The 15,066-nt window shown below is 42.8% G+C and overlaps 1 protein-coding gene across 14 annotated transcripts in view; it reads right to left on the bottom strand.

The window, feature by feature from the left end:
- Nucleotides 1–12,811: 12,811 nt before the first annotated feature.
- LDLRAD4 (low density lipoprotein receptor class A domain containing 4) overlaps nt 12,812–15,066 on the bottom strand; it is a 285,264-nt gene continuing 283,009 nt past the window's right edge. For all 14 annotated transcript variants that reach the window (XM_023921365.2, XM_086893303.1, XM_086893267.1 and 11 more), the window contains one exon: nt 12,812–14,477. In XM_023921365.2, the coding sequence (XP_023777133.1) occupies nt 13,935–14,477 (543 nt within the window). In that variant the 3' untranslated portion in view covers nt 12,812–13,934. The remainder of the gene's footprint in view (nt 14,478–15,066) is intronic.

The raw sequence follows: 15,066 nt of genomic DNA, 5'->3' as shown, positions 1-15,066 counted from the left end.
TACCAGGAGTACTCAAAGCTCTGCCTAATGTACTAACTGTGTATTTTCTATTCCTGGATTACTGTGCACTAGCCCTCACACCTCTGCAGAAGTATGTACCCACATACAGACAATCTCCTTCAAAAAGAAGTGCCAGTGCACAAGTAGCACTCAAGCTACAGCTGCATGGTTTACTGTAGAGTACAGTTTTACTGCAGACAGGCACTTTACTTTTGTGTCACTGTCAGATGGCGATTTTAGTGCACCTGATGCCATTTCCCTGACAGAGCACAATTTTATAGTAACGTGCCTGTTTGCCTTAGCATATAGCTGGAGATAGCATGCATATTATCTATAGGTATGATATACGGCATGACTGAAGAAGGTGAGAGGGCTTGCATGCTGAGTAGTTAATGCAATTATCACTCAGCCACAGGGCTTTTCATGTTTGCCAATGCACCTCTCACTGAAAAGCTGTGACACCCAGTACTGCACCAGTAACTTCCCCAAACAAATACAGTCGCTATCAGTAGCTTTGATCTGCAGAAGGAGGGGGGTCAAAGAAACCAGACTGACTCTGCAGTCCCTCAGTCAAGCCTTACCTGTTAGGCTTTTCCTGACAACACATTAGTTGAAGTTACCAGCTCATCAACTTCTCCCTCAAGAGATATAAAGTTTGCAGCATAAGCAAATTTTACAACACTTATAATCCTAACCCCATTGTCAGGAAAGGACTAGCTCCTATCCCTTTTGCTGTTGCCATAAACCCTGCTGAATGGCTATGCAAGCAACCTTGTGCTTTTATATTTGACTTTTATGTCTTCACCAAGTAAAGCCAACCAGGGCAAACTTGGCTCAGCTCATGAAATATTCACAGCACTGTAACACAATTACACGTGTATGCATATACACAGGGACATGTAATAAGTGGGAATGTTCTCACTGCTTTGAGATGAAAACGACTTTTTTCTTTTCCCCTAAGAATTTCTTGCTGCCCAGGGTTAAATGTAGGTCAAGCTGTCTGAGCCCATGTCTGTGGCACACAGAGCAGGATTAAACTGGAATTTTCCACTCAACTCAACTGTCAATCACTATAATGTCTGCAAATGTTAAATTAAGCTGGAATGATCTGGTGTTGGCACTGACGGGGGCTCAAGGGTGGCATTTTGGCCTCCATGAAAAAGATGTCCTCTTTCTCTGAACAAGGGGTGGCTAAGTCCTGGCTGCTTGCTCAAAGCTCTGCCAAACAGAGAATAGCTCTGTACAAGACAGTGGGATGTGTTGGAAGTGAGCAGAGGGAAAGGGTACCTTGCAAACAGAGGGACTGGGAATGATGGCGAGGGAAAGGTTATTCCCAGTATTGCCACAGGCTGCGCGGAGACCCGGCATGTACTCCCTTCATGTGTGTTTCCTCATCTTTAAAATACTTTTACACCTTTCTGCTGCTGTTCTGCAACACACTTCATAGCGGAAACCATTAAAGGATACAAAGTATTTTATCTGATTTACAGATTAGCCCCTTTTTAAAGGAGAGCCAGCCTTCAAATGTCCTCCCCCAGCCATAGCAGAGCATCCGCTGGCTTAGCATGTGGCAGGCATCCCTGGGATGGATCGTGCAGTCCTGCCAAAATAAATAATGTATTTGAGGCAACTTGGAACACCTAAGTCAAGCAGAAATTTGCAGTTAAATAGTAACAACTGCAGCATATAGCTTCCCCTTTATGTTTTGGAACATTCTAGGGACAAATAGGGTTACTGACTATACAGGACACTGAGAAAATCAGCTCATCAGTTTTACCACGTGTAAAGAATTCAGTGTTTCTCAGGCTCTCAGGAGCAATCATTTGGAAGCCAGTTTGGAAAAAAATGTAGAAAACAAGTGAAAAAAAAATCATGCAAGTTTTTAGTTTGCTTAGTCAATGCTAGAGTTCTGCAAAAGCAGCACAATGCAAACTGCACAAAAAGCAGGGCATCGCCACAGTAGAAGCAAGCTATTAGAAGAGGATTCAGCAGTAAGGGTTTTAAAATGTGCATTTTAATTAGAACTCACTTAAAGCACAACCGATCAAAACAGTGATAATGAGAGAAGCCTAATTAATTTTTGTCTAAGTAACGAAGTCTCATTACAGAGGGGTCTTTGGAAAAAAAGGGTTTGGGATGTTAAAAACAGGGTGTTTGTAATGAGACACAATACTGCTGGGAGCCTGGAAGCCAGACCTAGAGGTTTCACAGGACTGCAGCAGCCACTATATTAATCTTTCAGCAGAAAAAAGTAACCCTACTGAGATGAGATATCCCGTTTACAGCTGAGTTGCAACCATTGGCAGTGATATTAAAACACAATCAAACAGAATGGCATATTATAAACCAAATATAAATACAATTAAAACCAGATTAAGGAAAAGATCAAAGCAGGCTCAAAAAATGCAGTTTCCAGGGAGTTCAGGGTTCAGACAGTAGAGGAGGAGCAGAAGCTTGGAGATTTAGAGTACTTCTAAGGACTAAGGGACTAGCAATTTTTTAAATACTAAAGAAGAATTAAAATGCTGTAGATGGAGGAGAGCAAATTCAGGGTGGTTATAGGAAAAAAAAAAATGGTTTCTTTTTACCCAAAAATAAGTACTGTAACATTTAAGGAACTAAGGCATTTGAAAAGAACAGCAGGAAGGGGAGCCCCCATGGTTCCTCTCCGAGTGGAATGTAAAGGCAGCTCCATAGCAGGGTGTCAGAGTGGGATGGGCCATGGCTCTTCCTGGAAAAGACCTGCAAGAAAGCCCCAGGTTTGTAGCATCAAACTCAGCATCACATCACAGCAACACAGACATCAAACTCCATCAACCACAGGTATAAAATATAAACCAAGATAACTGTGTTATTAATAATCATGCTAAATAAAGCATCACTTTATACACTTACAAACAGAAATTACCTGCTCTTTCCCAGTTTTGTTAAGCTTTGGTATGGCAAAGCAGCAGGTGCCAGCCAGGGATAATTTGATCTACCTTGCTAAGATCTGTATCACCAAAGCCAAGCCTTTGAGTGTTTCACAGGACCCTTTCACCTGGTTTCTTACTAACAGCATCATCCCTCTCTTCACCCCACTACTGGACCACAACTCTTGTAAGCACTGGCCAAAACAGTCCTAGCTTCCTTAAATTGGGTTATGAATTTCCCTCCCACAAGCCGTATTTTCCATCTTCATTTTTTTAAAAAATGTTTGCAACTCAATGCTTTGGGGGCATTGCTTATCCCCCCGCTGGTCAGTCAGCACTGCTGTGCCAGAGGCCGTCACCAACAGCAGGGCTTTAAATGAGATTGAGGTGGGGTTGTTATCTTAAAGGAACTGAAATCACGAGCTGGCTTAGAATAAGTGCCTAGACTTAATTCTGGTGTGTGACAGGCTGTCTCCTGCTACTGCCCATCCTCTATGGCAGAGGCAGGGCAGAAATGCCCAGAACCATCCTGGCATTAATCACCAGTGTGTGAGGGTCAGAATGCTGATCTTAAACCCTCATCAGACATCCACTTCCCTGGGCCCTCACATAATGCTCCAAGGATTGAGTCCTCTCGGATTCCTCAACAATCATCTGCTACCTGGTTTCCAGCAGCAAAACAGCACGGGAAAAAGACAAGGACTTATTTTACCAAGGCCACTCTTGTGTTCCATGCTTTTTTTTTTTTTTTTTCCACTTCAAAGTGAAAATAAATCCAACAGGAGACAAATGCATTTAATAATTTTTAATAATTTTGTGCCGTGGTTTAACCACAGCATATTAAGAACAAGCATAAAATCTGTATTTAAAACTAACAACAGCACTTAGAGCAACATCTTCCTTTAAAAGTATTGCAATAAACAGACCTTAGGTCTAAAAACTAGGACATCACCATTTGCTCAATTAAAAGAGTCAGATACACAACAGTTGAAATATTTTTCTGTATATAACTGGGAGTTACGGTGGAAAATAAGCAACAAATTAATTGTGTTAAACAGAAAATAAAAAAAATAAAAAAAAAAATAAAGCAAGCCAGGTTTGTCATAGCATCACATGAACAGCTATTGAGAAATTCCAATACAGTTGTAAAAAGACTTACTGTTTTTAATAGCTTTGTTTTACAACAATAAATTTTAAAAGAAAGATTAAATATTGTTGATAGTGCTGTACATATTTCAGAATAGCTTGAAAGAAAAAGGACAAAAATAACAGATGTGTTGAAAAAGTGATCTTGAAAGCCACAATGTTGGAAATACAAAAAAAAAACTAAAATCCATACAGCAATAAAGCATTTTACACTGTAAATTAACTATTGAGAAACAACAAAGAAAGGGTAACACTCTAAAAACAGGCATTTGATGGTTAATTTTGAGTGTAACAGCCTGACTAATGTACATACCATCATGAAATGCTCTGAGCACAGCAGCATTGGGCAGTTGAGAGTTATACAAAGATAAAACCCCTATTGACGCTTATGTAGTCATTATATTCTGAGTAGAAAAGCTTTTTTTAAAGAATATTAAAGTGATTTTTAAAAAAATTATCATTATTATCATCATTATTATTATTATTATTAATTTTGCTGTCCAGGTCTATGATGCCTGAGGCTCTTGTAACTTCTGCTCACAGTCCTTTTAAAATCTTGGCTGCCTGCTGTGCTTTGTGGTAAATGAAAAAGCGTGAACACAGCTGTGAATACACTTAACAGATAGTCTGCTCTTTCCACTGCAGCTTCAAAGCAAATTAGTGCCTCTAAAAGGAGACATGCTCGTGTTTGGTCCACTCAATATGCATGTTTTGTTATGATAAATCCTACTCTAGATTCCTCCAGCAGGAGGTTTACTCTGTACAGTCTTTCTAGGGAAGGCCTGGGGTTTTTTGTTTGCTTTTCTTCCTTCATGCACAGAAGTGGTACTGCAGTGCAAACAGAAACGTGAAGGTGGCCAGGCAAGGCACACTTCCAAAACAATTACTCCACACCCTGACAAACAATAAATGAGTTACCAAGTGACAACCATGAAATATGCATGTTTACCTATGGTACATGCTTACTGACAGAACATTACATCAGAAGGATGTGATGATACAAGCTACCTGTAAGGGCATGATGATGCAGAACTGGCCATAAAAAACTTAACACACTTCTTTGAGACAAACAAACAAACAAAAAAACCGAAAGAACCATGATCAACATTCAGATACAGGACTCCTGTGAGGGCTTTTAAAAAGATATTTACAGACAAAGGTGTAGATGCTTCAAGTTGACAGAGAAGCAGTGAAGGACTGTGCCCCAAGGCACCATCCTCCAGCGTGACGGACCGGGTTGAAAGCCCACTCAAACCAGAGGAAGCCGCACCACTGACTTCACTGGCCCCGGGTAAGGCCCCCTGAGTTTTAGCACAGCGTTCTGCTAATCATCTGAAAAACCAAACCAAAACGCCATCTCAAACATCTCCCAACACCCTGCTACCTTACATCTGTGGTTAAAGCCTGGCAAGTATAAAAAAGCTACATACAGACAGGAGTATCTATGAAAGATTAGTTGGTATCCATCTGTGAGAGGACAAATCTGTCTCAGACCAATAAACTTTTATATCACCTACTGTCCTGGGATAGTTAGAACAAACAGTTTAGAAAAATAAGTACAGCATCTGCTAGTCCCTACACTAGAACTTCATGTTGAGTTTTCCTGAGGTATTTGCTTTACCGAAGAGCGTGCAGGGGCACGGGAATGGAGCACCAAACACAGGGAGATGTCAGGGGAGAACCAAACTGCCAAGGGAGCCTGGCAGGAAGCTGAAGTGTCAAATTACTTCCCACACCACTTCCCGGGCTGGGTTTGAACAGGTCTAAGCATTTCTCTGTAATCTTAAATATGAACCTGGGTTAAGCCATTGCCATCAGAAGCCAACACAGAAGCAGAACAGCTACCAACTCATAGGTCCCACTCAGAAACCCTGCATTCAGCTCACTACCAACTGTGGCCATTCTTGTCCACCCTGCAAGAGGCACAGGTGACCAGCGAGTCCATCCACACCCCAAGCCCAAGGACAGTCTGTAGCGGCAGCATGGTGCCCCAGTCGTGGGCACAGAGCAAAGGCTGGCTGTTATCACAGAACTCTCCTTGGCCTAGTTTTGACTTTGCAGGGATGGTTTGGGTCAGCTCCCACTTGTCTGAGCTTCACTTCAAATCTAGGATGTGATTAAAAAGGTTTGAAAAGTTTTAGGCCATTTCTAAGTTAAAGAAAAAAACATGGTAGTCAAGGATAGTAATAAATAACGTATCTGCTGGAGAAGTAGTAACTAATACTGGTCCAACTCAGCAATAGCAAGGCAACAACCAATACGAGAAGCATCTAGTTGCAAGGTTAAAGCTGTGGAGGTTTTGTTTGTTTTGTGGTTTTTTCCTTTTTTTTTTTAAAGTGACACATTTGAAAAAAAAAAAAAGAAATCTTCACAGCAAAGATGCATCAAACAACTAATTGCTATACACAGGCTTGTCAAAAAGGATTTGTTTTTCCTTTTTCCCTTATGATATTATATTGATATTTAATAGGAAAATAAAATACATAGACTTTTTGTCATTTGTATGCATTGATTTCCAAGCTTTCTTACAAAAAAAGGACCAAGCACAGATTGGCATTCACAAAGTCTATGCCATTTTCTTGTGTTAAAATTGGTATCATCTGTACACTATCTTACAGTATTAACATCTATTTGTTTTTGTATGTTTGTTTGTTCTACCCATTGGGTAGGATATGTGCATAATATATTCAAGTTATACACAGCACCATACAAAGAAAAAAAAAAAAAAAAAAAAAACAGAAAAAGAGACAGACAACTAAAAAAGCACCATTTTAAGTGAGGCACAACAAAGGAGTGTAAGGCCTGATGCAAAGCCCCCTGAAGTTGGCAAGACTCTTCCTACCAACTTCAGCAGGCTTTGGATCAGGCCCTCTTGAGTGCAAGGGGATTCCTATCTGCTCAGACCTGAACATGAGGCACCTTAGTTGCTTACAAACTACGGACATGCAAACCTCCTCAAAATTATGTCTAATAAGGACATATTTAATTTATCAGTAAGCCTACCACAGCAGACAGACAAGCACAAACCAAGGAGAGAAAGGAAGAAGAAAAGAGACATCTTTGTCCCCCACGAGATCCTACACACACCATGTTGTTTCAGAAAGCTCACACACCAAACCACTTAAAACAGTAGCAGCAGCAGCAGCAGCAGCAGCAGCAGCAATATAGCAAAGAAAATAGCATCATCTCTGGCAGTAAATCACACACCTGTCAGAGGGAAGGGGAAGTATATCTATGTTTCAGTTTTGTTTTTTTTATCATTAATCAGCATTAAAAGGTAAGCTCTTTTATAGCAAGAAAGCAACACTAGCAATACCCGGGTTGCTCGTGTTCAGTCTGTGGTGTCTCAGAAGAGACACCAGCAAGGCAGGAGTAAGAGCCAGGAGAGTTTGTGACACAAAATGGCCCTTGATCTTCCCTTTCTAAAGCAGAGAATTATACTAGGTGGTTACAAAAACAGCATCAGCATCCCTGACACACATTTAATGCCAATGACAATTTCAAGGAAACATCAGTAGGCCCCTCCACTGCATGCCTGTGGCACTAAATACTTCATTGAAACGCCTACACATCAGTTTGCTGGGAAGAGGCAATGCAGGTCTCATGTTGGTTTTGGAGGATGAACTTAGTGGTGCAGCTTCTGTTTATTCCCCAGAGCTGTACCAAGAAAACCACTCTTTTTTTTGCTGGTGCAAGTGTGCCCAACGGGGCTTTTGCCAGCCCAACAATGCAATCAGAGGTGGCTCAAAAGGTAATTTACATTTCTGATTACTGAGGACAAGCTGGCAAACAATATATTAACTATAAAAAAAAAAAAATCCTACCAACATTTTCAGTCAGCATACTCTAGAAACTTTAAACTTGAATATCCCAACAAAACACACAGAACAGTTTTTGGATGGCAAGCCTCTCTAAGTTCAACACATCCTCACAAGGGACTTTTCCATGTTCTAAAAGGCCTCAACAGGTCTCAGACAACTCAGTAAGTCTGCCTCTTTCCAGGGATTGAAATGATTGACTCATTTGGGGCTAGTGTAGGAGAAAAGCTGTAACTGTACTGGTTGGCAAGCAGGCAACACAGTGCAGGGAAAGACAGGTATGTGTAATTAAATTATGTGCAACAGCCTTTATCTAAAAAGCAAGGATGTAATCAAAAGCCAGACTTCATCTGAACCCACTGCACAGAAGGATCACTTGGATCCCATCATCAGCTAGGTCTGAAAAAACATGCTTATGAGATTTAGGGTACACTGAGTATACTTCCTTCCTGTGCATCAGTACACGAGGTCTGCATTGGGGTTACCCCAAAGCACAAAGACTTTTCAAAGCTCACCCAAAAGGAGACAGAGCTGTTGGATGGAAGATGCACGAGTACACAATGACAGGCAAGAATTGGTGCAGCAAGAAAGCCCCCTACTGATAAAAACATAGGTCATGACATTTACAGGACTGAAAAGCAAATATTCCTCATGCTTCCTGCTGTTTGACAAATGACCTGCCGTTGTTCCTGAGAGCACAACACAGCCATTTAGCACTTCTGGAAGGTGATCACGGAACAGCAACTAATAACTAAGAGAGAATCAAGGGGACAAGTTTGCACCCAGTTCTGTATGTGCATGGACATGGCTTAACGGTAATGACCAGAGAGAGCCTGTAAATATTCCTAAATACTTTCAAATGTGCCAGCAAGCCTATTGTTTATCCTTGGGGGGGGGGGGGGAGGGGAAAAAAAAAAAGGATGTATATCTATTTTCACCAATTTACTATTTTGTTTCTCTTCGCCTAAGAAATCAGCTCAGCTATCATGAGCATTCAGGGATAAAGTCAGAGAAAGGTTAGCAATCAATCTTCCCCAAAGCATTCAAACATTCCTTATAGATTAGAATGTCAGTTCTAAGGTCCAGTATCTCACTACCTGGCAGGGTTAGAAACGACTGCCTCAGACAGCACTGTTCCAGACAGCCTCCACACAGGGCTCTTCAGCAGGACAAGAATTTCTTCTCTATTGCAAAGAAGTGCATTCCTTAACAAACAATGCAATCCTGCTCCTTACCCTTCCCTGCACCCCATTCACAGAAAAAAAAACCCAAAAAACTCTCAATGACACTTTTTAAGAAAACACATTTGCAACAAGAACATTCAGAGATTTGGCGCAACAGAAGCAGCTTCCAGCTGGGACAAACTGATGGAAGAAGTGGGCAAGCAGTAATAAAAAAAGCCAAATGATGCAGAGCTTAACCCATGGTTCCTGCAGATTCCACGAGGGCAGGAATGCAAACATCCTCCTCACTAGCCATCAGGAACTTGTACATGGGGCCTATTCTTGAGTTTTCATACTTCCAAGGGAAAATCATGCTGTAATAAAGTCCCATCAGCCCAAGACTGGCCCAAGTGCAGAGTTAATCAGTTACAAGACCAGAAGTAGCATAATTAGATCCTCCTTGATGAAAACATCCTATTATGCAAAATGAACTCTGCACATGCTACATGTGCCAGGAAAGGGATCAGAACACTGCCCTGTTGGCTGGGTACCCCTCTTCCTATCCCTCACTCACATCTTTTAAGCAGCACCACACTGAGGTTGCATGTCCAGCACTGAGAGGAGCCCAACCACAACTGTGCTAGACACAGGTACCGAATTAGAGCTAAGTGCCAAGTGCTCCATTGGGAAACTGGAAGGGAAACTGGTTTTTCCTTTTGCTAAACCCCTGCCTTTTCTAGGCCTGAAAGATCATACAAAACCACCAAAGATGGGGCATATTTAGCATCAAGAAAAGAGCCATGCCAAGACACATAAGGGAAAAATTAGTCTTTGCAGTAGGACAGATGTCACAAAACTTTATTTCATAAAGGTGTATTTAAAAGAAAAAAATAATCTTTTAACCTGAAAATTTCAAAAGTAGGGACATCACTATACTGAATTTTGGGAACACGAGTTACTGGGCAAAGTCAGAAGATGCAACCTGAAATCAGGCAAATATGACCCATCACATAGAAAACACGACACACATACCATGTGGGTTTTGTGCATGAGACACACAAACCAGAACATCAGTATGGAGGCAAAATCTACACAATTAATGCTACAATGCTTGCATAAATCTTTTATCATTTATACACAGTTTCACTGAGTGGCTCTGGAATACAGTCTATCAATTCTGGATATTTTCAAAGCTTGTCTTCCATAAATGCTTCATAGAATTACCTATCTTCAGAGCTCACCAATTTCTAAGCCTGTAAAGACTGATAGTGCCATCTAATTCTGGTATTTCTTTTACCATTCTGTTCTGTTATCAAGAGCAGATTCTCTACCATGTCAACAGAAGAAAAAAATAGAAAAAAAAGTGTTTGAATGTTACACTGAGTGCCTTCCCACTGGAGAGCACTAATATCCATCAGAAAATAGCCTATTTACTGCTAAAAGAGGCCCCAAAAGAAGACTGCAAGCTCCCCTATAATAAGTAAACTAGTCACTGCACTCCCAGAGCTGAGAGGTACTGTCAGCACATTGCATTTGGGAAAGCAGAGCATGACATTAAGCCATTAGAGAGTGTCCAAAGGAGGGCCATGAGGATGATGAAAGGTCCCAAGGGAAGCCATGAAGAGTGGCTGAGGTGACTTTGTCTAGCCTGGAGGAGACTGAGGGGAGACCTCAGTGCAGTTACAACTTCTCTGTGGTGGAAAGAGGAGGGACAGGGCACTGGTCTCCTCACTCTGTTGACCTGTAACAGGACCCAAGGAAATGGCTGGAAGCTGTGCCAGGGGAGGTTGGGGCTGGGCATTAGGAAAAGATTCCTCCCTCAGAGGGTGGTCAGCCACTGGAACAGGCTCCCCAGGGAAGTGGTCACAGCACCAGCCTGACAGAGTTCAAGAAGCATTTGGACAATGCTCTCAGGCACATGGTGTGACTCTTGGGGCTGTCCTGTGCAGGGCCAAGAGCTGGATTCAGTGATCCTCATGGGTCCCTTCCAGCTCAGCCATAGCCTCTGATTCTAGGATGAGAAGACAAAGATGCAAGAGGAGATGCAGCTATTAGGTGAACAAATACCAAGTTATTTTTAAACAAATCTTTTCTAAAGAACTTGAAAAGGCTATACTTTCCATGCAGAAAATTTTTCTCAGCCAAGAAAAATTAAGAGAGTGTACTGGACAATGTTAATGGGAAGTGCATAAATCCACTGGCATGCAGAGAGGGCAAAAGATAGCGAGGACCTGTTTTTAAAAAAAGTACGTTCCCAAGAGGTGACTTTGAAGGCAACTTCAAGGCTCACTTTGCTGAGATCCACACATGGGGAAAGTTGATCTTCAACCAGCCCAAGCCCAGGGCCCAGTCCAGGTGTGCTCTGCCATGACAACTGAGTTCCAGCTGTTCTAACCTAAAGGCTTCTCGGCTAAACAATCCTCATTTAGGCAACAGCACAGTATCTGTGTAGGCACACGCATTCTCTGGCTTAAAGGCTCGCTCCTCAAGTGACAAAAGTCACTGAAGACCAAAACAAACATTTGCTGGCTTTGTCCTCTGGTTGGGTTTTGCTTGTTTGTTGTTTTTAACTAAGAATTACGTTCATAGGTTGTTTGTAAAAATCTAATTTCACAGCTTTTATTCCCAGGAACCAGAAGTGATGAGAGCCCCAGCTGACTGAAAGCCACCTAGTCATCTTCTAAACACCTGTCCCGCGGGTCTGAGAGGAAAAAAATAAGTGAATCCCACCATACAATCTCATCTCTCCCTTCAATTAATACATATGATAAAAAAGGCAGCTTTACTCTGCATTACCAGCATGACTCAAACCAAAATAACAATTACAGAGACAAATGGGGCTGTGTATTCAGACTAACAGTTACACAAATGTTTTCTAAACTAGAATAAAATCAAATTACCTTATGAAGAAAACAAATCTACACTGAGGGCCAAGAGGCACGCACGCAGACACACACACACACAGTTTTGGCATTAAAACTCTGCATAGATCAAAGATGCACTTCAGTCATCAGAGCCCCCCGCCTGTGTACAGAAGTCCTGCAGAAATCCAGCCTCCAGCCATGGGACCAGGGCATCGGTGCCCTTGGGGCACTCAGCAGCTGCTGCCTGCAACCAAGCACAAGGCTCAGGAAAACAAAGTGAAAGATCTTTAAGTGAAAAGGTCTATGACACACTCATACACCTATATATTAGAAACTATTCAAGCTAAGATGCTAAAGATTCTTACTTTTAAGTCCATTTCCAAAATGCATTTTAAGTGCAATTTGTGCTTTTTCATGTGCTTGTGATGTCACTATCACCTTTTGTCAACTGAGTTCCGGCGTCACGCGTGCTTCCACACGGGAACAGCCAGTGCAGAAACACCCCACGTGCCACGACACAGGCAGGTAACACTTTCCAACTACTCTCCAGGCCAGTATAGCAAAAATCAGGGCTTACAGACACTTGGTTAACACGTGAGCCACCTTTAGGCACGAGCACAGTCCTGCTGGCGTCACGCAGACATCACGCACCCAGAAGGGTTTCCACAGCAGGGCCCAGAGCAGAAGGGTTTGCAGGGAGAATCCCTGGTGCTCCCACGTCCCTGCCAGGGATGCGGCAGGAGCCGGCACCACGGCCACGAGCGCTCTCGGTACTGCTGCAGAAACACCACAGGGGGTGGGTTTAGCCACAAGGGCCTCCTTCACTTCAACAGGACGGACCTCCAGGACTGAACTTCAGCATCTGAAAGGACGAAATGGAGAGCGAAAACCACAACAGTCTCACGTACTTGAACAGCGGTGCAGGGGAAAAAAAATCCCGCCCTGCATTTTCAAACCATTTATTGCATAATGTCATGATATGTGACTAAATACATTTCAGGCTACAGTGAGGACAAAAATTTCTAGAACGTTAAGTACTGGTGATACTGCATTATGGAAAGGAAAAGAATGGCAGCACTTAAAATCAAGACAAATCAACACATCTGGGAATTGTAGTTTTTGCCATTTATGAAAGAAATAGTCTACACTGTAAAATAGCTAAACCTTAAGTGATGGAAAATGCTGGGACTCCATATTTGCCTTCTTCCATCCAAAAGTCTCCAAGACACTTCATTGATACACTGTTATTCAAATGCAAATTATTGCAAAGACAAGCGTCCCTGTATTTTTTGAACTGTGAAAGTCAAGAGATGTTAGGCTAAGTCCTGTGCCCATCTTCTAGCAAACCCAGGGGGAGGGGGCAAACTCCTCCAGATTACTCCTAGGGCTCTATCATTATTCCACAGGTGAAACGACAACATATAGAAGAACTTCACATAAAACAGTTCCCTCATATATATATTTTTTTTTAAAACAGTAAGATAGTGCAACTTTTTAAAACACATTTATCACAACACAAATCAATTCCTTGCATTCATCTAAGTTCTCAACTTTATACCTTGGCACACAGAACAGGAATTTTGTTTCATATTAAAAAAAAATTCACACCCTGGGAGAAAAAAAAAAGCAAACTGGCCAATTCTTCCCCCATTTATCTAGCAAAACCACCTTCTTCCTTCTGCCATTCAGTGAGTATAAAACAGGCTGTACAAGCCTCATTTCTGTGCTAAGTTAACTTTTAGAATTAAATAATTGAAATAGTTTATTAAAAAAAAAATAATATATCCCCCCCCCATCTCCCCTGAAACACTGCTCATAGACAAACCGAATGGAAGTTTGTATTTCTTTCAATCTGCTTTGCATGCAATTCCCCTGAAAGGAATCAGAAACAAAGAACTGGTTTGCACGTTTGGTTTTACTCAGTTGTACCACGTTAAACGTAACAACACTGTGCACCGGAGCACGGGGGTCTTCCTCCACCGCCCTGCTTGCATCTCCCGTCTTCAGTCCAAACGCACCTGGGCGGGTAACTTAGACCAGGTTTCCCGGTTTGCGGTCCTGGCCTTTGCTGGGAACTATTGTGCTCTCTGAATTGTTCTGCTGAAAGTGAAGTCTGCTCCCCCTCTGCGAGGAAGGAGGCATGTTGCTGTGCTGGTGGTGGAAAAAAGAGGAGCCTGGGTAGTGCCCCATGACCTCGCTGTACGTCGGGGGCGGTCCTTCCATCCTTCCATTACTGCTATAGTTGGTTGCACTTATGCCCGAATTGCTGCTGGGTGGGCAGGGGCCCCCATTGTACATCGAGATGTCTATCAAGTCGCTATCAAAAATGGTTCGGTTGGGCGGCGCCCTGACGGATTCCCGGTTGAGCTCCATCTGCTGCTCGGGGTCCCGGAGCTGCAGGGTGCACGGGCCCTGGTACGGCGGTGGCTCCTCGCCGTCGGAGAGGGAGATGGTCGGAGGAAGGTCGATCTCATGCTGCATGTAAGGGTAAGTGGGCTGGAAGCGACTGAAACGGTCCCGCTGCATAAAGGATGGGGTGGTAAACCTGTCCCTGGACCTTGGGGCGTACATGATCTGAAACGGGAAGAGAGACACGGGTGACTCCACGTCTGCGCAAAGCGCTGCGGGTGCTCCAATCTTTATAACGAACTGATAAAACACAGAGCTCTTCTTTTTGCCACCTGCCTCAGAGGTTAAGCCCAGCAGACACCCTGCACGGGCGCGGCCACATGCAGCTGCAGGTGAAGAGGTAGGAGGTGCAGGAAGGATCCAGCACACTTGAGAACAGCTGCACAAAGGAAGCCCCAGGCCCCACACAGCTCCTTCTAACATTAAAACATTCTGAGCAAAAGCAAATGATTGTGATTCTGAAACCAGGAAATGAATTCTCTCTCATCTCTGTAACTGACTAGTTCTACAACAATGTCCCAATACTGAATTTCAGCTGCAGTCTGAGCTTCCCCCTCCTACTCAGAGTTAATGCATCCCCAAAGAATTCAGATGGTCATTTTAGTACAATCTGTAAAGGCTTGGCATATCTCACGCCTTCACTATCAGCGTATCAGGTGTCCTCCTCCCCCTCAGTTCTCAGCCAGAACTCAGCCTCTGCGGAGAGCCTACAAAGCTTCTGCATTGTGATGGAAAATATGTCCCTAGTATTTTA

Source organism: Cyanistes caeruleus, chromosome 1 (genome assembly GCF_971803275.1).
Source record: "Cyanistes caeruleus chromosome 1, bCyaCae1.hap1.1, whole genome shotgun sequence".
Lineage (NCBI taxonomy): Eukaryota > Metazoa > Chordata > Aves > Passeriformes > Paridae > Cyanistes > Cyanistes caeruleus.
The sequence above is the reverse complement of the archived record's forward strand: the minus strand, read 5'-3'. Positions and strand labels throughout refer to the sequence as shown.